The following is a 25,998-nucleotide window of genomic DNA, read 5'->3' as shown; positions in this document are numbered from 1 at the left end:
GTAGGTCCATCGTTCAATCTGCTCTGAACCCAAGATCATTGTCAATCATCATGCTCAACTACCACCTTCAACTAGTAATACATGGACAACTTAATCTAAAAGACAGCAGAGTAGACAGAAGAGCTTTAACTACACATGATTAACCCTGTACACAGGATCTGGTTCTATTTGCTCTGTACATTACAAGGTCTTAGTGTTTGGTCTGTATGCTTTATCATCTCAAGTGATTTTTACTCTTAACATGGAAACGAAAACCTACAAAAATATATATATGCTCATTATCAATAGAGGTGTAAAAAAACATGTACATACAATTTTTACATAGTTTTATTTTTTAATATAAGTTAGTTTTTATTCACTTGCAAGTGAAGCTTGAAATCGACACCGAATTGAACAGAACGATTAAATCCTGATTGTCAAAAATCACAGATTGTCATGTTACAGTGAAAATGTAAAGTGTAAATTCTTCTGTCCTGTGATTCGGGTTCAAAATGAATCATATCAGTGCTGAACCGGATCATACTGGATCGGTACTGAATCAAAGTATACAGAACATCTTAATGTCTAAAAGATGCAAATTTACACTCTTACAACAAAAAATGAACATAGATAAAATCAGTTTTTTAGCAAAATATTGTTATGAAAAGTGTATTTATTCTTTGTAAGAAAGAAATGTAAGAAAAACTATATACACCATTTTTTTTTTTTACACATAGTGTAACATTTAACTGAGTGACACTTAACGAGTCACACGAAGAGTCCTTTCTTTTTTTTGTTTCTTTTCGATGCAGCAGCGTCAACAGAGTCCGTCGGTGCTTCGGCCCACACGGGCATCTTCCTCTTAGCTGCCTGGCTTTCGGTCTGTGGAAAAAAGTGATCGGGATAAACAGTCTGTCAAAGCAGTACACTTCACTTCAGGTCTATAATGAAAGAATACAAGCAGAGAGTACATGTGGTTCATTTTATTTCTATAATCAAGACTATAATCTTGTGCTGATTTTTATTTATATTGGGTTTGGAATATATTGTTGTTTTTTTTTTACGCTGTTAGATCATCACTAATCATGAGCAGCAAAAGTTTGGTCATAAATAATTAACAGTGGATTTTGTATAGCATAAATGGACACATAATTATTATTATGTACGCAATGAGGAAGCCTGAGTTGTCTTGGTGAAAGTGTTTAGCCCCAAGGTTTCCATGCATAATTTAACTTAACTTACAAATGATAACTACTATTAGAGTACCATCCAATTAACTATTAATCTCTCTCCAGGCATTTCATTGTCTTCTGGTTCTCATGATTTTTCTCTCTGCTTAATGGCCCTAATCTTAATGACCTCACCACTCCAGACAGGATGCAGCGGATTGAGGAGTTTATCTATTTAGAAACGAACCCTAATGCTTACATATTGATCCATAGATTTGTGTCAATGCTGCACAAAAGACTGTTGATGAATGGCCTCTAAAACCTGCTTATATCACCATAAATGTCCAGCTCAAGATATATTGTGGCTTGCTAGGAACATTTTGAATAATAATAGGTGCTGTTTGTGATGGTATGAGAATGCTGTACTGAGCAGTGATGTAAAAAAAAAAGGGTTTTAATTTTAGATTTTTATGTTTACAAATTGCTTTTCTCCCACTATTATACAGCATGAATGGCTGAACATCAATCAGGAGCTAATATTCACATAAGAAATAGGTGGCATTCTCCAATTGTTTTATTTTACAGCTTACTGTGCCTTTCAGTGAGAAATAAGAGAACAGGAAGAAGCAACACAAAGAAAGCTCCACTTTTGTCCCATGACAATACCTCTGCTTTTACGTCCAGTAAAAAGCTCTGGACTAGACGGGAAATTTACGGCAGGAGGGGATGAAACCCCAGATGTGTCGAGTGAGTCTGTGTGCACGAGTGTGTGTGTGTGTGTGTGTGTGTGAGGGCAGGCAGGGGTCAGACAGTAACTAAGCCACACCCCTTGAGCTAAGCTACACCATTGCACTCATCTTGTTAGAGGTGGCCATGATGGCCAGATCGATCCTGTCGTGTGTCATTAGCCTCGGGGCAGAGGTCAGGTCCCAGAGGCCACAGTTGCAAATAAACAAAGCACTTCACGCTGCACGCCCATTAGACCTACATTAGCTTGGCTGCTGTTTTATATTCATACACCTGTTTGAAAGCTGTCCTTTAGAGGAGAGGACATGGAAAAGGTCAGAAAAACCATGAAATCAACACCAAATCCTAAAAGTAGAGCTTAGAATGAGACCTCACATCTACAGCTGAGTTTTAGGTTTAGGTTCCAACACAGGAAAGTGGCTCCTCAGAGTACACACTGAGTCACTTGGCAATGCTGTAAGAAGGCTTTGTACACAATGGAATAGGGACGTGATTGAGATGAAGGAGTATGATTTATCATGTGGTCATTAATTTCTTTACCGTTCACAATTATTCATTTGCTTGTAGAATGCTAATCAGAACAAAACTGATACATTAGATTTGTTTGCCATGTGGGTTGGATTGGATTTCACTCTACACATTCACTCTTTCACTCTACACACACACACACACTCACAAAAATGTTGGCTGAGGAGTGTGTAGGGCTGAAAATGTAATTTCTTTCATTGGCTATAAACACAGTAATGGAAAATCATAATCAAAACAAAACCAAACAAAAAGTGCAGACAGGAAGTATCTAAAACTGGAGAAACGCTGAACAGACACTAAATAAATGACTACATAATCGTTTAAGTACATGCTTTTAATCATTATGTGTACCATGATTTTTGTTTGTTGGTCTAAACCAGGGGTCGGCAACCTTAAACACTCAAAGAGCCATTTGGACCCGTTTCCCACAGAAAAAAAAAAACACAGGGAGCCACAAAACCCTTTTGACATCTAAAATGAAGATAACACTGCATATATCGTTTTTTACCTTTATGGAAAGTATAGAAAAAACTGTAGTGTGTTGCATTTATGAAATCAATGACCTGCTACCGAGTAAACAAAATTTTATTTCTGCAAGCAAACAAAAATATTTTGAACAGTTTGAACTAACCTTAACAAAAAAGACGCTGGGTTGAAGGTTACTTTCAAATAAAATGTTCAATGTCTAATTGAGTCCTCTTCGTTTTCATGACCAGGGCTCTCAAGTTTTGAAGACAGGCAAGCGTGACATCTCCAACCCCCCCCCGCAACCCCAATATTTTTCATTGGTTGATGCGTTCAATCTTACCAAGATAGTGCTATTTTCTGATTAGCTGTTGTGTAGCCTCTTTTTTGGCTGATAAGTGTCAGGCTCGACTAAGAACTGAGACGCGCTTGATTCCTGCCCGGTTCCATAGAGACAGCGGTGCGGACTGATACATTTTGGGTGCTGCGGCTTATTAAATATATGATAAATAGTCAAAAATAGTACAATGGTGCGGGAGAGCATGACAAAAGACCCAAATGCGTGACTGTCACTCTCAATGCGTGACACTTGACAGCCCTGCATGACATCAAAATTTTAACTTGCCGGCTGCAGTAAACCAAAAATGCGTCTGCTTCTGTGTGTCGGACACATATTTTGAGCGACAAAAAAATTAAACGCGGTTTATTTTAATGTTACAAGAGCATCATAATCTTAGAATTACATTTTTTTTAAAAACTAACTAACTAAAATAAAATACATTTAAATTAAATATTTATTTTCCAAATCTACAGGGAGCCGCAGCAGAGGGATGAAAGAGCCACTTGCGGCTCCGGAGCCGCGGGTTGCCGACCCCTGGTCTAAACTTTCACATCACATTTCTGCCTATAAAATGAACAAATAAATAAATGCAAAAAAATAAATAAATAATGCTACTCACAACACAAAAACATGAGGCATGTTGTGTACACTTTCTGAGGGGTCTCGAATCAGAGATAAATGATTTTTTTCACGAGTCCCTGAACTGAGACTACACTGCTTAGATGTGCGATTGATTTGTTTTCACCTCCTCTTGTGGACCACATTAAGATTTCATTCGGATGGATTAAACTGATTATGTGTAAAAATGATGGTTCGCAAATTAGTTTATTATGTATTTTATTCTAATGTATATAATATGAACCACAGGCTGCGATCCCACGTGTAATATTCTTTGCCTGAATTTTCCTTCTTTCCGATATAACGCCTAAGCCCGAAGCCTAAGACAGCTCTGATCAGCAAATTCACAGAAAGCTGAAAAAAGGTTAAATAATGAACTCTAATGCCAAATGATTGCAGCTCTGTATATTACCAGACAGAAGAGGCTATTAAACCTGTAACTTATTTTCATATGCAATATTTACAACTTATTAGCACAATTGTGCCTGAATTGATAACTAATATGTAATGCTTTTTGAGGAATACCTTGACTGGTGAATTACCAAACAGGTCTTGAGTGTCTGAGTCTATATTCTTCTGGTTCCAGGAAGCCAATTCAATTCCACTGCTTTTTGATGGCCTAGCATCTTCTACATTACACTGAGCAACACTGCTGCTTGGCCCTGCAACCTAAACACAGTGTGTGAAAGAGACCGCTTTATTATAGACTACTTTGATTTTTGTAAAAAAAAGTTATTAAAGAGGGAGATGAGCAACCTCATATTACTTGGCTATGTCTGAAGACTCTAACAAGAATTATATTTCTGAGTCAGACTGATGTTTTATCCACTTATCCAACAGTAGTCTAGCCTTCGATGTCTGGAACGTCATCAACAAAGTTAGCTAGCTAAACACGTCCATTATAGTGAACATCTCAATCAGAGCATTACCTTCTTGGTCATTGCTAGTTAGCTATGTTAAATAGCTTGCATCCTGTTGTAGATACAGTATTATGAGAGCAAGGTAGGTTTGCTAAAGAGAGAGAGACCAGACATGGCTGATGTCACTGCGACGACATTCAATTATGATGATATAAAAAAATCAGGTGAATATTTCTTACTTATGGAATCAGGAACTGGCACGTAAAGTTTGACACCAAGGAACGTTATGATTTATGAGGTGTATAATGGACATGTTTAGCTAGCTAACTGTGTTGACGTTCCAGACAGACATCGCAGGCTAGACCACTGTTTTCCCGTAAGCCCCTTCTACAGTAGTAATAAGTGGATAAAACTTCAGTCTGACTCCTAAAATATAATTCTTGTTGAAGACTTCATTCATATCAACGGTATAAAAAAGAGGGAAAGTGTGAGATTTTATGAAACTACAGATCTGTAGGAAACTTCTCAACACTTTAGATGGGCAAATTTATTTATTTTTAATATATTCATTAACAAATAAATGACTGGCTGGGTGACAAAAAAGACAATGAAAGAAAGGGCGATACCTCAGGCATGGGAAGTTCACTAAAGAGTTCATCGTCACTCATGTCTATATTGTCCAGCTTTGGCTCCAGCTGGTGTGTTTGGAGACCTGAAGTGACAGCTTTACTAACACCATCTGTCTGGATGAGCTTTTCCTGAGTGAAACAAGAGAATTACTTCAGTTCCTTTCCTTTTAAAACCCACTAGAATTCACTTTATGATTTTAACTAGCACAGAATCACCTCCTATAGATTGGCTATAGAGGAACAATAACCTGTTTAAAAATGATTGCACCAAGTGAGCATTTCATTCGTAGCTAAAACTACTTTTTTTTTCATGGGTATGAACAGTCCCAGTGGAAAACAGGTCTAAAGCAATCAGAGTGAGAGGAGGGAGCAAAGGTCACACACACACACTGCCTTTTCTAGCCCTCCTCTCTCTTAATGAAAGTTTTAAGAGGTAACAACGTATAGAGAAAACAAGAGCTCAAAGCCAGAGCGTTCTTAAAGCGCCGTGGATGCAAGACTCGCGGTCGTTTCCTGCAAGAATACACTGGGGTCAGTGGAGTTCTAACGCCTGCATTTAAACAGCAAAGTGATAGAAACCTGAGACGTTCAATCACAATTTAATGGTCACATTCAGCCAGAGTTGTAACATAAGTGACCTCAGAAGTAATGAAAAACATTGTGATGGAACAACAGAAGTGACAACATCACTAATAAGATTTTAAGAGGGCAAAAAGAAAGAAAGAAAGAAAGAAAGATTCTACCACAAATTCCCTTAATGTTTTTTGTTGGTTTGTTGCTGTTTTTCCTGGACAATAATAACAGTCAGAAACTGCACAGAAAAGCTCTGGTGTGAAGGCGACCCACTAATTACCAGCTCAACCATATTTAACTGCCCAAACACACCACAGTCCCGCCTTTCTCTCAACAATCTTTTCCTTTAGTTATCTGTTTTTCCCCCATCAGTCATGCTGCTTTATTGTGATTTTGCTAAATAAGAAAAAAAGCTTGCTTTTTATGTGTATCACTGCAGCGAGAGGGCTACGGCAAAACCGTAGACGTTGGCATCTCTGGAGTAATGAACTCTTTACCTCTGTGCCTTCTATGGAGCCACAAAACTACAATGTAAGGGAAAGATTATAGCCTCTGATTTAGTATTGTGCGATCTATCCTTAATCACTAACTTGCCTCAAAAAACTGCTTTTCTCATTAATCCCATTTAGAAATAAATAACACACAAATCAAACAGAAACTACATTAAAGTTATATAGAATTCTATCTGAGTAAGATTTAAGATGCTACTTCTTTTGTAAACTGAAAGCTTTATCCTTGAGGTGAAAGAGGTGAAGACACTAAGCGCATTTCTGCCCTCTTCTGGTCGCTCTTACGAACTGAACAGCTCGGATTCTGAGATTCTGTGCTACAAGAACAATTGAAGGTGCTGCTATCATGTTTAATTAGCAACAGTTTCTTGACCTACTGAGCTGATAACCTGGTTAGAATTGGCACCAGCTCCGACCTGAGACTCTATCCAGGTGATCTGGTGATGTTGTGATGGCAGGTTGACAGGCTGTGGCTTTGGAAAGCCTTCATTCTGTAGCTTAGCAACACACAGCCTGAGGAGAAAAGTGCTGACGTCTTCTGGCACCATAGCACGAATGTTCTTAAAGTCACTGAGATCTGAAACAAATGAGAAAAGGACAAAACATGTTATACACCGTATGACTAGGAGTTTATGGTATAATTGGGTGTTATAAATGCAATTATGAGATCGCTGTGTTACCCGAGCTCAGAGGAGGAGAGGAGAGGATGTGTGTGATAGTGTTGAACAGTGACTGGGACAGGCCGGCTCGCTCGGTGTCCAGAGGCTGGCTGACTTTCAGAGCCTGTAGAAGATGAGATTCAACCACCGCCATGGGCAAGCTGCGAGCATCAGCTACTTGCCTCTACACATACATACAAACAGAGCTGATTATTAAGATGCGTGAATATTAAATTCATCTGACAGTCATGCTCCTTATTCACACATAGAAATTGTACCATTAGAACAGCAAAGCTTTAAGCTATCAGATCTTAATCATTTATCCAAAACATCAGCGTGTAGTCTCTAAAAGCACCAAGGATCAGTAAACACAAACAAATACACAAACAAGTAAATAATAATTAAAAAAAAAAAAAAAAATTAAAAAAGAAAATTTGTAGAAGACAATAGAAAAAAAATTGCTTAGGATCATCCGAAATGTTGTTTTCAATTTCAAAACATATAAACGATATATTTTTGAAATATGCATTTAAAAATATATAAATATATAATATATATGAAAATATTTAAAATATATTTAATTTATATTAAAATATAAATATATTTTATAAACCATTTATTATGTAGTCAATTCTAAAGTCTATCTGAATAATAAAATCAATCCTACCGGCTGAAGCAGGGATGTGAAGCAGGAACAGCATGAGATCTCTCCAGAATTTTAAAACATTATAAAAAATACGTTTTTAACAAAGTGCTAATGAAGTTAATTTTCTGTAGAATTCCATTTGCTATTACATACCGTCTGCCCTCCGTCATTTCGTATTTAGTCCTTTATTTGGTCATTGCATGCATTTATTTTGTTTTATGTCACTAAGGGCTTTTATTATGCAACATGACCTTTAGATCTGTCTGTGACAAATAAAATAATAATAATAAAAAAGAAAAGAAACAATTAAAATAAAAAAAATAAAAAACTCTGAAAACTTGAAGAGGTGGACTACATTGTAACTCAAACATATTAATAAATTAATTCTTGATTCATATATTGTTTGTGTGTCAGATTGACTTAATTTTGGCTTGAAATACCCTGTTATTAATTAATAAATTAATAAACAGTTTGTCCATAACCTGTACCCTACCATGCTTTTGCCATCAATCTGGAAAAGTCTGTAAGTTATGGCCACGCTATCAGACAGAGACAGTGTTGACACTTTTCCTGTCTGTGCACTGTGCGCCAGTTCAGCACAGGAAGTAGAAGAGCTGGAAGTCACAGCCTCCTATAAATAAATAAATAAGAGAGGGCAGGTTCTTATGAGCATTTACATAATGCCACCATTTGATTTCACAGAATAACCTCACACTCAGGTTGGAATATCACAAATATATTGTAAGGCTTGTAGTGATGTTTACCTGCAGGCCGTGTATCTGGCAGAAGTCTGTGATGGTCTGGAGTAGAGGAGCCAACATGGCTGCTTTAGCCTCAGACACACCGTCCACCAACTTCAGCTTGGCTACTGAGCAGGGCCTGGTATGTACACACACCCACACACACCCACACACACCCACACACACCCACACACACCCACACACACCCACACACACCCACCCACACACACCCACACACACCCACACACACCCACACACACCCCCCCCATCCACACACACATCCACACACACATCCACACACACATCCACACACACATCCACACACACATCCACACACACACCCCCATCCACACACACACACCCCCATCCACACACACACACCCCCATCCACACACACACACACCCCCATCCACACACACACACCCCCATCCACACACACACACCCCCATCCACACACACACACCCCCATCCACACACACACACACACACACACCCCCATACACACGAATCAGTGTATACTCCTTGCCTTGTGTCTACAGTTCAAACTGGTGGTGGTGCATGAGCACTTTTACTCTGAATGAAAATTCACCGTATCTTAAACACAAACTGGTTCCATGAGCATGTCAATGATTTCAGTGTACTTCAGTGGCCTCCCTAGTAATCTGATCTGAAGCCAACCAAGCTAGAAGAGGCATGAACGTGCAGCTGACAAATCTGCAGCAATTATGTGATGCAATCATGTCATCATGAACCAGAATCTTAAAGAAGTTTTTCCAACACCTTGTGGAATGTATGCCACGTTGATCTGAGGCTGTTCTGAGAGTGAGTGATGGTCCTACCCAGTAGTGGTATGGTATAATTCTTATAATAAAGAGGATGGTGAGTGTACAAGGCCGTACACATTTCTGTGTCTGTAAGCATGTGTGTGAGATTCAAAAATCATTCTGATCTGTTACGCATTATTTTACTGTACCTTAACTTGGCCAGGTCCAGGAGGATTTTGTTGGTGGCCAGAATGGCAGGAGGGATGTCCTTCATACTGGCTAGTTTTTGCCTCTCAGCTACCAGCTTGCTGTACAGCTCAGCCTTTAACACACATACAGAGGGGCAGGATGAACCGAGACGACCCGTTTCCTCCGTTTTAGGGAGGTAACATAATTTTGATGCTATATTATAAAGGTATACCATCTGACATTTATTAAAATACTTAATACCATCCGGCCCATGCTTTTGGGTATAAAATATGAATAAAAAGCCAGCAAAATGCCAATCTTTACTGATAAATAAAACTGACAGCAGTACCTGTAACTCCATTTCTCTGGCAGAGACCGCAGGAGGCTGAGGCATGGTTTTGGGAGCAGGTAGCAAACCAGGAACTGACCTGAGAGGCAGCAATAACGTTAACTTTTAAAGAAATTCAATAATCAATATTAAATCATACTGACATAATTGACCCACCAGAATGCAGCTAAACTTAGATATAATTGCTTTTTTCAGCACATAAATTCACTATACCTCCTGTCCACGGCACTGGAGTCCACCTGAAACCTACAATTTGTTCTCTGCAATAAACAAATGAAGTGTAAAAGATGATTATGGAAAACAGCAACTTGTGTATATTGTATGCATTTTTAACAGACATTTGGGTTTGCAAATGCGAATACACGAAAAAAAAATACACGATCCGCTATGGCTTTACTGCCTACACCGATCAACACTAACCTGAGCTGTACTGGGTAGAGCCTGGTCTTTAACATGAACCACAACAGGTTTTGGATCTTGTGCTTTCCTAAAGACAAACATCAAGAACACAAACACATACAGACGTGTGCTTACGTTGTGATGATAAAAAGGTTTTGCATTTAAAACACACCAACATAAATTCAAAACTAAAACTTCACCAGTCTTTACATACACCACTTAACTGAAATGGGAAAAAAAAAAAAAAATTTAAAATCAACCAGCAATGCGTTAAAAAGAAAGAAGGAAATCCTGGAGTCTTTTTAAAAGAACTTGACAAGACGAGTGCCTATGAGAAAAAAAAAAAACGTGGCTAAAATGATTTGATTTTACTGCAGCATTTTTTAAAATTTGTGATGTAACTAAGAATTTTTGTGCTTTTTCCCCACATTGAACTACTTAAATCAGTGAAATTACAATGATTCTTCTTTTAAACTTCTACCACTGAAGACACAAACAGTATTTAATTATGTTCTAGAGGAACTGCGAAAAAATCTGTGGTCGTTTTTATCTACGCTGAAACTGCAAGCTCCCCCAAAGTTTGTGGAGTCGGCTTGCTTTGGCGTAAATTTCCATGATCACAAAAGAAAACATAAGTCACATAATTGTAAAGAGACTGAACACCTCAGAGTGTGAGTTGCGGCCACAGCAGAGAAACGTGCAGGTGTATGAATGAACAAATGAGAGCTTGAAGGAAAGAATGAGTAAGTCAGAACGTGACAGGAAGGAGGAAGAGAGCAAGTGGTTAAAAATGGAAAAGGCAAATACGCAGGGTTTAAAGTCAGACAGTGATACGTGGTGAGTGGGTGATGCAGTGAACACTGTCAGCAAGATATTTACACTTACTTTGGCACATAAACTCTTGAAATCAGGTCTCGGTTTGGCTGAAGAAGGAGAGTTCTTTGCTTCTCATCCTGGGCTTTGCTTAACCATGTCCTGCCCTGTGACCATATCAGATAATAGACGGCTGGTAAACAATACGCTAAAGTGCATGTGTGCAAATGTGCAAGTCGTTGCTGTCTTTAAATTTGTTATTGAGCAGTTGAGATCCTAATCAGATGTTCTTCAAAGACTAGAAATATACAGTATATACCCACTGAAAACAGCACTGCCATGTTCACTACACTGTTTGTGCTTCAGACAACAGTACCTTGGGAGTGAGTTTACAGAGCGTGCTGAACTTATTATAACCAGAAGCCTCCATTAGGTACTTCTCATTGATGAGCTCACGACCAAGTGCCCTCCACCAGGCTTCAGACACCCCCCTGCCCACGCCGAACAAAGCGTCCTGACGAAAGCGATCAGGAACTCGCTGAGAAGTCTGCAAAAATAAGAAAATGAGCAGGCAAAGATGATAAACTAAATATTCCATCAGGGAGGCATGTAGGGTATCATTCATGCATGACTGTGTAGTTGTAGCGCTGAACCTTACTGAGCCGCGCAGCAGCAAGATGGGAGCTGTAATGCCAAATTTCTCTCCCATCGCACTCACTGCGCCCATCAGCTGGAATGCACATGCGCCAAAATCCTGAGCATCTTGCTCCTGGCTTTGGCTTTTAATGGGCCTGAGAAAAATCACAATAACGTTACAGATATGACAGCAGTCCACAGATTAAATCTACCATGAGCATTGAGGACAGAGTACAGAATAGTACAGAACCAATAATCATATTCATAAGGCAACCCAAAAAAAGTCAAGAATTCTCAAATCTGATTGCTCGGAATGTGCCAATAATTTCTTTATAAAAGCAGCTCTAACAAGAGTACTAGGTACAATGCAAATCACAGGTTAATATTAATGCACTCATTCTAATACATAACTGTGTTTAAAGGACAATCCTTAACAATTAATAATGGTTGGTACCTTAAATATTAGTATGTGTGGCAGATTTTGTGTGTAATTGTTGATATGGTTACGTTTTCAGCGAGAAGGGCATTTTAGTTAGCGTACGCTAGCATCAACTCTGGATATTTGCAACTAGGATATTTAAAACTTCAACGTGGAATTCCTACTCAAAAAGACAGGAATGTATCTCAACCCTGAGCTCAACAAATGATGTCATGTCACCATGGCTACTTGCCCCATTAACAAAAATAAATAAACAAACAATAATAAAAAAATCAATTTATACTTCAAATAACTAACTTTTTCTAACTAAATCATACTACCTTCCAATAGCTAACTTTTGGTCTCCATGTTCTTTTAATGCACAAACCTTGAGAATGATGTAATTCCGAGTTAAGCCGAATGCGCCATATAATTCACCCATATCTTAAACCCTTTAATTATTTAACTGTGGTGTTTATTTTATAAAAGACCGATAGTGAACAGAAATGCTACCTGTCTTATTAGCTTGCACATATTTTGGTATGAACAATACATGGCATGTTTTTAGAAATTTGGACATTTATACTAGTCAAAATTTCCCTGGAATTACCAGTAAGCTACACACAATTACCTACATTAAAGGTGATAAAATGCCTAATTGTTATTAGATATTTTAAGAGTCTTTTATTATTATTATTATTATTATTATTATTATTATTAAGTTTCGAATATCAGGCTAGCAAACAACAGACTTATCGGCCTTATTAGGCATTCAGCATTCATCGAGCTGTCAGTAAAAATTCAGATGATGCCCACACAACAACTGACATATACAATACATTACGTAACTGGATGATTACAGAGTGGATGATTATAGAGCAGGAAAAATCCGAATGGAAAAATGACATGATGATTATAAGTGAGCGGGCGATTATTGAGAGAGAAAAAAGGGAAAAGAGCTTTAGAGATTACAGGCAATTGGATGATTATCAAGAGAGAAAAATGATCTTGAGACTACAAATCACACGCTGGTTATTGTGAGGATAAAAAAAAAAAAAAAGTTGCTTGGCAAATAATAATCAAATAAAGTATTATCATTAGCGATTTGTTTCATTGGATTTCACATGCTGATGACACGTACCCAGATTTGCAGTTGTCACAACACTTGCCGGTCCCCATAATACCTGAGGTGACTTTTCTGAGTTGCTTATCTTCAAAATGAGACAAGATCAACCTGCAAAATTGAATTTTTTGACATGAATAATTGTCTATGTTTTATCTCAGAATAAAAGATTCTGATACAAAAAGCTTTAAATAAATAAATAAATCAATCAATCAACTAATGAACAGTATTTATTCCAACAATATTAGAGTGAAAAATGAACTCTAGTGTACTCTATTGTTTCTAGGCATAGAAATATATAAGCATATTATTCTAAAAAAGTAAAATACGGCTAAAAGGATCGTTGGACACTGTGAATTCTATTATAGGAACAATACAAAGAGAGGGTTGTCAAGCCAGTGCATTTACATATGTAAACAAGTAAGAAAATTTAAAGGCATGCAGTGAACCTACTTCCTTCTGCATTTAGTGGAATTCAAATATTTTTCCATCTTGGCCATCATTTCCATTTTGTAGCCCCTGAATCGATCACTTTTTGTCTGGTTGAGCAGAAACCTGGGCAAATCGGAAACTACATAAGGTCAAATGCTTACTTTAGCACATGCTGATTCTTGAAATTCTAATGTTGCTCGCATGAAAAGGAATCCAGAAAATACTGAGTGTTAGAAAAGAGTCACCTGTTGAGTACCATATCGCTAGATGTCCAGAGGACATGGCAGGCACTGGGCAGTCCGTCTCTACCTGCCCGTCCAATCTCCTGGTAGTATGACTCCATCTCTTTTGGCGCGCCATAATGAATGACCTTTCTGATATCAGGCTTGTTAATTCCCATTCCAAAAGCCACGGTAGCCGCCACACACTAGGACATTTTAAAAATGAACACCTTGAGGTAATCATCAGTTTTATAGCGTTCACTAAGGTAAGGTAAGGTAAACTTTTATTGTCCCCAATAGGGAAATTTGTCTTGGGCCATCAACCATGCTGCAATCATACAGTACACACATTAGACAGATACAATTCACAGGATATTGAATACATAAAATAGCAACTATGTCCTTCCCCTATTTAACAACTTCACCAACACTGGGATAAAAGATCTTTTAAGGGATTTGCACTGGGCAGTAGGGCCTAATATTTATATCTTGGTCTCATTTACAATGACCAAGCTATCAGTATAATTTTGAAGTGTCTCTATTTTCAGAAGGGCCATAAAAATATATGTAGCGGCAAAAATCAGATAGTTTAGTTTAGTTTTTCAGCTCGGTCGCATTGTATTGTGTTGCTTTACCATCTCACCTCATTTTACTAAAATTAGAAAGTCTAAATTGAAATGTTGCTTTGTCACTTGCCACTGTTGCTTAAACCGTGTCTTCCTGTTGCTCAGGTATGTAGAAAATGAATGGTTTCCTGTCACTTTGTTGCTTTTCACTGTGAATACAGGGGTTACACGGTGAGCTGAAGTAGAGCAGAGACAAACCTGTATCTCATCTCTCATGAACTGATACTGCGTTTCTCTCCTCTGCTTGATGCCGAGGCCTGCGTGATACACTCCACAACTGATGCCCAGCTTAAATAGAGCAGATGCCACTCTCTCTGCTTCCTTCTTTGATGGGCAGTAGACAATGGCTGAGCCCTCAAATTCATAATCCCCACTAAAAAGGGATTCCACAAACAGAAGATATTACCAGCAGTCCTGTCTAAGAAGTCCTCATTAACCAGATGGTTTATAAACAAGGCAATGGCACACCCTCTCTTTTTCACCAGGAACGACTTGAGGTCTTTGATCATGTCGCCAGATTTGCGGTTCACATCCAGATAGAGGTTCGGTCGATCAAAAGAAGTGCAAGTGACCTGAGGGTTCACCAAGTGAAGGCTCTTCACTATGTCGTCCCGAATAGAGGGGCTTGCTGTGGCTGTAAGTGCCACGATAGGAACCTATGTAAAAGTTGAATAAATGTATCAATAAAATAAAAAAGCTGAATATTTTGTTTGAATTACTATGTGAATGTAACTTACATCTGGAAGTTTTCTTTTCAGTTTGCCAAGGTCTCGATAAGCACTTCGAAAATCGTGCCCCCACTGAGAAATACAATGGGCTTCATCCACTGCAATCAGACAAAGACCTATAAAGACAGCAGATTTCCATAAGTTTATTAGTTGAACTGAAATCTCATGAGGGTTCTCAAATGATGAAAAAACAAAAAAACATGCCAGTCAGTTTAAGATGACATATTCCTAGTCTCAGAAGTCCCAGCTATCGAAACAAAATCCAACCAACTAACCAACCAACCAACCAAATAGTGCAAATAAAGTAAGCAGTCAATCTTGTCATCACGCTTCACTGGAAGAAAATGACTAGCTCATGTCTAAAGCAGCTTTCTTAAATACCACGTCCACCTTCGCCAGGAAAACAAGGTCAGCCTTTTCAAAAATGCTGTGATTGCTTACCAACTGATTTATTTAGCTGTTCAAGCAGAGATATATTTCCTGAGCAGAATTCTGGTGTCATGTATACGACTCTGAAATGCCCCCTAGAGGTCAGACACAAAACAATAAAAATCCACTTGTGAGAAAAATAAAAGAACCTGCTTTTAGATTTAGATCAGATCACAGCAAAATTCAACCTACTTCAGTAAGTCAGCAAAAACATTCTGGGACTGAGCTGATCCAAGGAAACAGGCAGAGATGTTGGACATCCTGGAATACACGAAGATATAAAGAATAACGTCGCTTTATAACGCAGAGCATGAACTCTAAGAGCAAAAGACATTAGAATTGCTTAAGCGTTTCTCATTTCATACAGAGAAGTTTTTGGATGTTATGTACATAATTAACACACACACTTCAAGCCATTATAAATTGAGAGAAATGCAGGTATAAAACTGAAGTACATATGAAACGTGTCTGTATTAATAGAAACAGACAAGAATAACTCTGACCATAAACAATGCTGTCCATATCAGGCATTGAGGGTATGGTTAAACTTTCTGAAACACATTAAATATGTTTCTACAGATATTGAAATGAATATTAAATAGAATTACAAAGATACATGAGATGAGCAGCAAATTCATTCATTCTTGTCAGTATTTTGTATTCATAATATGAGAGAACGATATTCTCTGATTGTGATTATAAAGATTTACATCAGAGTTATCTGCTGTTATGCTGAGCAAGAAGTCAGCCAAGTGTATAAGGGATGTGTTCATTATAGTATTACTGTACGCAATATTGTTGAACATACAGTATTTACACTGGTCGGCGCTGTTTCTGTTTATTGTGTAGTGTCTTTTCTGTATTGTCTGAACTGTCTTTTGTCCTGCCCTGTCTTGCCTGTCTTGTTTGCACCAGGTTACACAGTTGCACTTTATGTGGCTAGGACTAACTTACTAAGTCCTTATAGCTCTGTCTTTGTTTTATGTAGCACCACGATCCTGGATAAACGTTGTCTCATTTCACTGTGTACTGCAACAGCTATATATGGTTGAAATGACAATAAAAGCTTCTTGACTTGACTTGTATAGAATAACTGGCCAAATCAAGCTGCTCGTACAACCAGGAAAATGAGCTTCCTCAAGGTTACCCACTTGAGCTGCAGCACCTGGTCCTCCATAAGTGCAATCAGAGGCGAGATGACCACGCTGATGTTCACACAGTACACAGGAGGAAACTGGAAGCACAAGCTCTTTCCGTAACCTACACAAAAAAAATTCAACATCATAAAATCATCTAAATAGAATCAGCTTTAACTTTCATCCTGAAGTTAAAATTAGCTATTTAAAGGGGCAGCCTGTAATTTTTCGAGCTTTCTGCAAACCTATTTAGGAAAACTGCAATTGCGGTAGGGGAAAAAAAAAAAAAACAAACTATACCGTCCCTTTCACTACAACAAAAAGCACAAGCTATAAAAGCAAACAGAAGCCTGAAATAATAATAAAAACCTACCCAGATCAATTACATGAATCACAGCTTTGCCTTTCCAAGCTTTATGTGTAACTTGATTATTACAAACCTTACAGATATCACCTTTAATCTGCCCTGTATTACCGTTTCCCACCTGAGATTTTTATCTTCAGGTATTTTAAATAATTTAAAATGCTGGGAGGCTTGCACACAAAGTCTCTTATATAGAAAACATGATATCTACTGTATAAGCTTGAAAATTCTTGCAATGCTAATAAGTTTGTGGAAATTAGTTTATCAAGGCCATTGGTATGAACTGGCTAATTATACGTCCATTATGACACACCGAGAGCTTTAAATATATATTTATATATATTAAAAATTCATCACCCTTTGCAGAAAAGGAAAAACCCATACCAGTTGCCATGACAACAAGGTTATCCCTCCTCCGCTCAAGCACGGACTGAATCACTTTCCATTGTACCCTGCAGACAAGTGTCATGTGCTAAATTAGACTTAGCTTCATTGAAAACTGCAGTGGTAAAGAACATGCACAGCCTTTAATACACATTCACGTCAGAAACACAATACAATATAATAAATAGATTTCTCTGTCTCAAAATTCAGGAAAGAACGACGACAAAGAAAAAAAAAAACATAGAATAAAAATGTAGGTGCAGACATACGGTTTAAAACTGTGATGTCCAAAATACATTTTCAGGCATTTAATCTGTTCAAGAGCTGGTTGAGGAAGATTTGCATCTAAATGTGGACAAAAAAATAAACACAGTTGACACAGAGGACGACAATGACTGTGAGAGATGTCATGACAAACCAACAAACAAAATGTGCATTAAAAGAGCATTAGTTAAGAAATCATCTCTGTTGCATTGCATTGTCTATGTTATGAAGGTTGCATTGTATTTTCTGTGTTACTGCATGCTTCGAATAACAGAAAGTGATGTTATTCAAGCAAAGGGTTCATTTATGAATGCCATTTGTACTGCTTAAAAATTATTCGTTACATTTTTAAAATTGTACATTTTCTATTTATTAGGCATCTCCTTAGTACTATTACATACATTTTAGTATTTAACCCTTTCAAATATTTTATGAATAATTTAGTCTCTGTGGACAAATTACTCACTCACTCATTTTTTACCGCTTATCCGAACTACCACAGGCATCATCGGGCATCAAGGCAGGATACACGGAGTGCCAACCCATCGCAAGGGCACACACATAACTCATTCACTCACGCAATCACACACTAAGGACAATTTTTCAGAGATGCCAATCAACCTACCATGCATGTCTTTGGACCGGGGGAGGAAACCGGAGTACCCGGAGGAAACCCCCGAGGCACGGGGAGAACATGGAAACTCCACACACACACAAGGCAGAGGCGGGAATCGAACCCCCAAAACTGGAGGTGTGAGGCGAACGTGCTAACCACTAAGCCACCGTGCCCCCCGTGGACAAATTAACATACGCATTTACTATTTATCTAGTTATGCACTTTTCCTCATAAACACTTTGAATAAGATGCCCGTATGCAAGATCCGTGATAAGCAGGTTATTTAACCTAATCCTTACTCGCATAACCACATAAAAATGTCTCCTGCTCCTCTTTATTTTCAAAAAAAAAAAAAGCCATATTTGTAAAAGTTATACCGTACAATTATTAAAGTCTCAATTCTGAATGGTTAGGAGATACTGATCATTTCCAATAACAGCAGATTTCACTATTGTGACATCTGCAAGCCAAATGATGCCTTTATACTAATGAGCTTTTTCCGATACTTTATAGTAATAAATGACCTTGGTACTTGTATAACAAATTATTTACAAATGTATTTTATAGGTGAGTGCGTGAGTCAATGAGAGTGTGTGTGTGTGCCCTGCGATGGGTTGGCACTCCGTCCAGGGTGTATCCTGCCTTGATGCCCGATGACGCCTGAGATAGGCACAGGCTCCCCGTGACCCGAGGTAGTTCGGATAAGCGGTAGAAAATGAATGAATGAATGAATGAATGGATTTTATAGCATTTTGGAAGGAGTTACTAGTGTCGGCATTTCACAACAAGCCTTCAGGATGGATGACTCCTGTAAAATAAGCTGCAGTGTGTCTTAATGGCCTTACAAGAGGGAGACCAATTATGAGGAAGAAATCTTTATACAAAGCCGTTGTATGGACATCACGGCTACATGTAACTACACAGATGTCATTCTATAATTATTATGGATTGTCATCATAGGCAAATTGTAGTGGGATAAGAGAAATAAATCACTTCTGAACCCGTCGTAATAGGAAAATATTTCATCAAAGCACCTGGTCACTGATTATTTTTCATCAACTGTCTTCATTTTATGAAAAAAAAAAATAAAAGGGAAAAAAGATTTAAATTGTATGCAAATAAAAAAGCCTGAACTAGATTATTTACCAAATCCTTCCTCTTCATCCTCTTCAACAACCTCATCTTCATCCTCAGCAATTAGCTCAGCCTCATTAGGCTCCTTTTCAATACTGTCATTCAGTTTCTCAATTTTTTCAGCACACTATTGAAAAAAGAAATAGAAAAAAATAGAAATAGATGAAGTGATTGAGCTGAAGCTGTTGGACGGAGAACACACAGAGGCTTATTTTAGATTAAATGCCTATTGATTAAAAGGATTTTAATGTCTGATTTTCACCGCTTGTAATATTGCTGTCTGGAAGTCGAGCATGCCGTGTCACATGAGCAGAAATGTGGGCTGAGTATAGATCTTTATAACTAAAGCTACAATTATGTCCTACGTTATACGGCAGTTCCTAGTGTTTACACAGAATTGTCCAGAAAACAAAAAATATTGAGTAAGCGACGTTTCTGTGGATGGAAACGCCTTATTGATAAGCAAGGTCAGAAGAAAATGACCAGATTGGTTGGAGCTGCCAGGAAGGATACAGTAAAACAAACAGTCACTCTTTACTACAGTGGTGAGCATCTCAGCATGCACAAAACATCAAACTGTGTGAAGAATGAGCTATAACAGTAGAAAACCACACCGGGTTTCACTACTGTCAGAGAACAACAGGAATCTAAGGAGAAACCGAAAGCAAACATGACCACAAACTCATAGAAACTAGAGAGCCGATGATTAGAAAGAATTATTTTGGTGACGTTTGTCAACCCGTTTACATTTACAGCATTTGGCAGATGCCGTTATCCAGAGCGACTTACATTTTCTCATTTCATACGACTGAGCAATTGAGGGTTATGAGCCTTGCTCAGATGTCCAGCAGTGGCAGCTAAGTGGAATTGGGATTCAAACTCACACCCTTCCGATTGGTAAACCAACACTTAAAGGCAGGGTGCACGATGTTTCAAAAATGCTTCAGAAAACTGAGTCGGGCCGACTAACAAAATAAACGTGTTGCCAATTAGCAGAAAGGGGTGTGTCTTCTCCATATGCGGCAGAGAGAGTGTTCAGTGCGCATGTCTGACATTAGCCGCTACCGTTACTTCTGCCTCGGGTTCTAGGTGTTGAACGTCATCTTCCGTGTGAAACGGAGCTAAATCTTTCACAGTACAACACACAGTACTACAAAAACACATTTGACCCAGCAGGTTCCCCATAATAGTTGCCTGGGTTACGTATGTATGTGTGGGGCGGAGCTATCAAAACAAGGGTTACACCCATTTGGGTTTGGGGCGTGTTTGTTTATGTAATTTTAAATGTCAACATTGGCTTTCAGAGATCGTGCACCCCGCCTTTAACCACTAGGCTTTCACATACCCTCATGATAGCCTCAGACTCCTGTTCTTGTCTGAGTGGAACCTGATGTGGTCTTCTGCTGTTGAAGCCCATCCATCTTAAAGTTTGATGTGTTGAGATGCTTTTCTGCTCACCATGATTGTGTTCGTTTTAGCGGGTTACTATAGACTTCCTGTCAGCTAAAACCAGTCGTTCTCCTCTGGCTGCTCTTATCGGAAAAGCATTTTCACAACAGGACTGTCTCTCATTCAGTGTTTTCTTTCAACACCATTCTGTGTAAACTCTAGAGACTGTTGTGTGGGAAAATCCCAGGAGATCAGGAAAAAAACAAAAACGCCTATCGGGCACCAACAACCATGCCACGATCCAAGTAACAGAGATCAGAGTACATTTTCTGCCGTTTTGATGTTTGATGTGAACGTGAAGTGAAGTGAAGCGCTTGACCTGCATCTGCATGATTTGTTTTTGCATTGTGTCTCTGCAGTTCACATCTGGCTGACTAGTTAACTGCAAGAATGTGTCAGGGTTCCTTAAAAGTGAATAGTGAGGATATACGTGAAAGGAAAAAAAAAAAAAACAGACAAAAAACATAGCTTTACCTGAATCATTTCATTGTCAATTTCTTCATCACTTTCAAGTTCGTATGACAACTCAGCAGAGTCTTCCAGAGTCGATCTCTCCTTCGTTAAATGGAAGAAGAAGGCTGAGCCGTTTAAACGTGCAAAACAAATGCCTTTATTTTTTTAAAAGAATGCTGAAAAAGCATTACCTCGAAAGCTAAAATGGATTGCTCCTCGTTCTCCTCCTGTCTGGTCTGCATCTCCAGCATCTGAAGCTCATACTCGGAGATATCCAAGGACATGAGGCATTCCCTCTGTACTGTCTGAACAGGGTCGTTTTTATCCTCTTCCAATGACACCGAGTGCTTTACATAATCACGATCGGCTTCAGGATTTATGGTGTCGATCACAGCACTCTGGGAGTTAGGATTTTGATCCTTGCTTGCATTAGAGAAATGTTCTTGTGCGATGTTTCCGTTGCTTGTCAGGTGATCTTTAAGAGATGCGACTTGCTGAGCCAAGTCATCCACTAGCTTTTTGGTTCTGTAGGATCAAATTTTGTATTGAATATTAATAAATATTCTTCAACCAGTTTGCTAAAAAAAAAAAAAAAAAAGCATTTACAATCATTATATCAGCTTGTTTTATAGAAATGACCCTAATTCAATGCTCCTGGATGGAGGAGAAAAAGAGGAAGTAGGAAGCAACATAACCAATAATTCAAATATAGTGGTTGCAAATCCATTATAACGTAAAACACCAAAAAAAAAAAAAGCTGGTAAAGATTGAACCTGCTTGTGCAGCTTTGTCCTTCAGGAATACGTCTAGTAAGGTCTTCAAGTTCTTTGCTAATCAGGCAAAGCTTCTGTTTCAAACAATCTTGAGCTTTCACTGAACCTGCATCAGTGCAACATGAACATAATCAGCAGAACCACAAATATTTCATATGGCCAAACGTTTGTGGACACCTGACCATCACAACTATTTGTGCTAGATGAACATCACATTCCAGATTTAGCCTGCTGTGCTGTTGTAATAAGCTCCACTCTTCTGGGAAGGCTTTCCACCAGATTTTGGAGTGTGGCTGTAGGGATTTGGGCTCATTCAGCCACAAGAGCATTAGTGAGACCAGGTAATGTTATGTGAGGAGGCCTGGAGTGCAGTGTGTGTCCCAGTTCATCCCAGAGGTGTTCATTACATTTAAGGCATTTAGCAGATGCCCTTATTCACAGAGACTGACAGTTTTGCTTATTTTTATACAAATGAGCAATTAAGGGTTAAGGGGCCTAGCAGTGGACACTGAGTGGACCTGGGATCTGAGCTCATGACCTTCCGATCAGCAGTCCAATGCCTTAACCACTAAGCTTCCACTTCATACAGCGGGGTTGAGGTCAGGTCTTGGTGCAAGATACTCGAGATCTTCCACACCAACTTTGGCAAACCACGTCTTTGTAGACAGGCACTGTCATGCTGAAACATGTTTAGGCTGCTTAGTTCCAATGAGGGGAAACTGTATTGCTTAAGCGTACGTTTTGATGGTCAGGTGTGTAAAAACTTTTGGCTATATAGTTTACAACATTCACTAAGTTTCTTTATTTAAAAATAAAAAAGCAAATAGAAAAGTGCATGCAGTATTAATCACCTGGGTTCTGCACCATTCTGTCTAGCTTCTGATGTGCTAGGAATCCAGCCTGTATGGAAATGTAAAGAAGTCACTAAAATGTTTTTGGCTTTTTTATTATTTTTTTTTAATTTACTCTAAATATGACCACAGACATAATAAAAATGTCATTGGTGTGATACCGATCAGAAATCAATTATTTTTGTATCAACAGCAAATTAGTATCACAGCATTCATTTGTCAATGATTATGACCAATGCTTTACTTATTAAAAATGACATGCTGGTACAGTTTGAAATGTCCACAAGCCAAGTTAGTTTCTATTATCACTTATGTCCTAGAAATAATTAAACAAGTTTGTTCCATCACCATCATAGAGAGCACAGGTTGTCTGTTTTTGGGATGAGGTCAGAGAGGATAGATTGAGATGGTCTGGACATGTACAGAGGAGGGAGATAGTTATATTGGTAGAAGGATGTTGGAGATGGAGCTGCCAGGTAAGAGGTCAAGAGGAAGGGCAAAGAGGAGATATATAGATGTGTTAAATGAGGGGCATGAAGGTAATTGGTGCGAGAGTAGAGGATGTTGAGGATAGAGTTAGGTGGAAACGGATGATTGGCTCTGGCAACCCCTAACGGGAAAAGCCGAAAGGTGAAGAAGAAGAGTTCCATCACCATCATGCTTTTTGTCTCACTTTAATTTAATAAGAGAAAAACAGAAACACAGACACATTCTTTAGATCGAGTGGAAATCCTTCTCAGAAGAGTGGAGGTTAAGGTCTTCATCAAGAATATATGGGTGTGATAGTCAGGTGGCCACAAACCTATAAACAGCTCTCAAAAGTCTATTGACTAAATGTGTGTAACACTCACATAGGCATCTGTTGCCGCATATCGTTTCTGCTCCTCTGTGAGGCCAAAGTCATCCCAGTGGCTACAACGCACATCCTTTTCTTTCATGAGCCGTTTTTTGAACAAGTGCTTGACCAGCCCATCCAAGCTCCATTTCTCAACACATTTCAGCTGATTTTAGAGAAACAGTCAAGAAAAAACAAACACAAACATAGTCTCTTATAGTATTCTCTAATGCAGCAATAATATGGGCTCTGACTAGATTTCTTAGGTTTAATGAGTTAGATTTTCAGTACTGTGCAAAAGTTTAAGGCAGGTGTGAAAAAATGCTGTAAACAAAGAATGCTTTCAGAAATATAAATAATGAGTGTTTATTTCTGTCAATTTACAAAATGCAAAGTGAGCAAACAAAAGAAAAATCTAAATCAAATCAGTATTTGGTGTTACTACCTTTTGCCTTCAAACCAGTATGAAGTGATGGCACGGCCCCCACAGAGCCCTGATCTCAACATCATCGAGTGTGTCTGGGATTACATGAAGAGACTGAAGGATGTGAGAAAGCCTACATCCACAGATCTGTGGTTAGTTCTCCAAGATGTTTGGAACAACCTACCAGCCGAGTTCCTTCAAAAACTGTGTGCAAGTGTACCTATAAGAATTGCTGCTGTTTTGAAGGCAAAGGCTGGCCAAATATTCATTTGATTTAGATTCCTCTTTTGTTCATTCACTGCATTTTGTTCATTTCTGAAAATAAAGGTTTAACACTTCCATTTTTGAAAGCATTCTTTGTTTACAGCTTTTTTTCACACCTGCCTAAAACTTTTGCACAGTACTGTAGGTTTGACTATTTGAGTATGAAAAAGGTAAAAAAAAAAGAGAAGACTTACTTTCTCATTTGCCAAATCAGAGAGCTCTACAAAATTTTTCAACTGAATTTCATAATCAGACAGCAGCTTCCACTTATCTCCTTCAACGCCTACCCCAACCTTTTTGATGCTCTCATCCTCCAAGAACATTTTTAGGCCAGGAGGGAATCCTGCAACAGCATGAAGAGGTGAGTGGGAAGCTTGGAGAAGAATCCATGATTCATTTATGACTACAAGCAGAGCCAGCTACCTGACATTGACGAGATGTGAAAAAGGTAGCATTTCTCCTTGGAGGCGCAAAGCTGAACCAGAGCAACCTTTTTAGTCTTCCCCTTGGTGAAAGACGGAGGCCATTCTAAATCAAATCCCACAGCTGAGCCGGACACGAGAGAGGATCTGTGTGGAGATGAAAAGCACACAGGGACAGCAGGATTAGAATATACCTAGTGTAGAGATATTCTTTATTTTTCGTTAAATATGTACGTACATCTATATTGTATACGGTGCCATAGTGTGTGTTATAATCCCGGATCAATCAAGCTTTTAGGTGTGACATTCTCTGCAATATTCTTTATTACAGTTATCAAATATTACCTTAAATCCTCTACTAAAAACGAGCAATCGTTTTTCTCCTGGCTGTAGATCACTCTACCACCAAATTCCAGATAGGGAAGCTCGTCCTCGATGACATTCTTTATGTAGGGTCCCTGTGACTGATCAGGAAAAAAAATAATCACACTTAAAAAACAAAAAACAAACAAAACAAGTCATTGCCGGTTTACAGTGTCCACTCTCGGAGATCAGACGTATGTAAATCTTTAAGCTTTGTTGTTATAAACATATTTTCCTATGTATGTAAATCACTTGAATGTAATACTATGCAAATTTGCTCACACTCATTTGGTTAAGCCAAGATTCTCATCGGCGATGAACCAAGAGTTTTACAGTAAAAAAACGAAAGCAAAAGAGGAAAAGATTAGTTGTTGCCATGTGAACATGTTCATATATATACACGTATATATATATATATATATATATATATATATATATATATATATATATATATATATACACGTATATATATATTTTAATATTATATTTTAGTTTTTACTTTGTACAATTACTTTTTTTCCCCCCATGTACAATTATTAACAAAGTGCAGTAAAATTGTTTTTCTATACAATCCAGAAATATGAAACTTTGAAATAATACAATAAGCCTTACATTAAAATGTATATTTTAATGCACGTATAAATCCGTTCGTTTGTCTTCAGCCGCTGTGTTGGATG

General features: G+C 38.3%; 1 protein-coding gene across 3 annotated transcripts in view; it reads right to left on the bottom strand.

Moving 5' to 3' along the window:
• Window positions 1-309: 309 nt before the first annotated feature.
• Window positions 310-25,998, bottom strand: part of wrn (WRN RecQ like helicase) — a 28,431-nt gene continuing 2,742 nt past the window's right edge. Inside the window, exons 2-35 of one of the 3 annotated variants that reach the window (XM_060896454.1) lie at window positions 25,304-25,422; window positions 24,960-25,105; window positions 24,731-24,879; window positions 23,865-24,014; window positions 23,014-23,062; window positions 22,163-22,268; window positions 21,581-21,914; window positions 21,411-21,491; window positions 19,500-19,614; window positions 17,743-17,818; window positions 17,474-17,541; window positions 16,741-16,849; window positions 15,782-15,850; window positions 15,602-15,684; window positions 15,170-15,276; window positions 14,901-15,088; window positions 14,631-14,805; window positions 13,831-14,012; window positions 13,607-13,708; window positions 13,172-13,264; window positions 11,635-11,767; window positions 11,353-11,523; window positions 11,049-11,143; window positions 10,185-10,251; window positions 9,978-10,024; window positions 9,765-9,843; window positions 9,436-9,548; window positions 8,487-8,601; window positions 8,216-8,353; window positions 7,098-7,260; window positions 6,795-6,994; window positions 5,333-5,464; window positions 4,372-4,515; window positions 310-861 (exon numbers count right to left, since the gene is read on the bottom strand). In XM_060896454.1, coding sequence (XP_060752437.1) covers window positions 748-861; window positions 4,372-4,515; window positions 5,333-5,464; window positions 6,795-6,994; window positions 7,098-7,260; window positions 8,216-8,353; window positions 8,487-8,601; window positions 9,436-9,548; window positions 9,765-9,843; window positions 9,978-10,024; window positions 10,185-10,251; window positions 11,049-11,143; window positions 11,353-11,523; window positions 11,635-11,767; window positions 13,172-13,264; window positions 13,607-13,708; window positions 13,831-14,012; window positions 14,631-14,805; window positions 14,901-15,088; window positions 15,170-15,276; window positions 15,602-15,684; window positions 15,782-15,850; window positions 16,741-16,849; window positions 17,474-17,541; window positions 17,743-17,818; window positions 19,500-19,614; window positions 21,411-21,491; window positions 21,581-21,914; window positions 22,163-22,268; window positions 23,014-23,062; window positions 23,865-24,014; window positions 24,731-24,879; window positions 24,960-25,105; window positions 25,304-25,422 — 4,212 coding nt within the window. In that variant the 3' untranslated portion in view covers window positions 310-747. The remainder of the gene's footprint in view (window positions 862-4,371; window positions 4,516-5,332; window positions 5,465-6,794; window positions 6,995-7,097; window positions 7,261-8,215; window positions 8,354-8,486; window positions 8,602-9,435; window positions 9,549-9,764; window positions 9,844-9,977; window positions 10,025-10,184; window positions 10,252-11,048; window positions 11,144-11,352; window positions 11,524-11,634; window positions 11,768-13,171; window positions 13,265-13,606; window positions 13,709-13,830; window positions 14,013-14,630; window positions 14,806-14,900; window positions 15,089-15,169; window positions 15,277-15,601; window positions 15,685-15,781; window positions 15,851-16,740; window positions 16,850-17,473; window positions 17,542-17,742; window positions 17,819-19,499; window positions 19,615-21,410; window positions 21,492-21,580; window positions 21,915-22,162; window positions 22,269-23,013; window positions 23,063-23,864; window positions 24,015-24,730; window positions 24,880-24,959; window positions 25,106-25,303; window positions 25,423-25,998) is intronic. The other 2 variants (XM_060896455.1, XM_060896456.1) reach the window with 2 other exon arrangements.

Source organism: Tachysurus vachellii, chromosome 20 (genome assembly GCF_030014155.1).
Source record: "Tachysurus vachellii isolate PV-2020 chromosome 20, HZAU_Pvac_v1, whole genome shotgun sequence".
Classification (NCBI taxonomy): Eukaryota; Metazoa; Chordata; class Actinopteri; order Siluriformes; family Bagridae; genus Tachysurus; species Tachysurus vachellii.
This window is presented reverse-complemented; position numbering and strand designations above follow the sequence as displayed.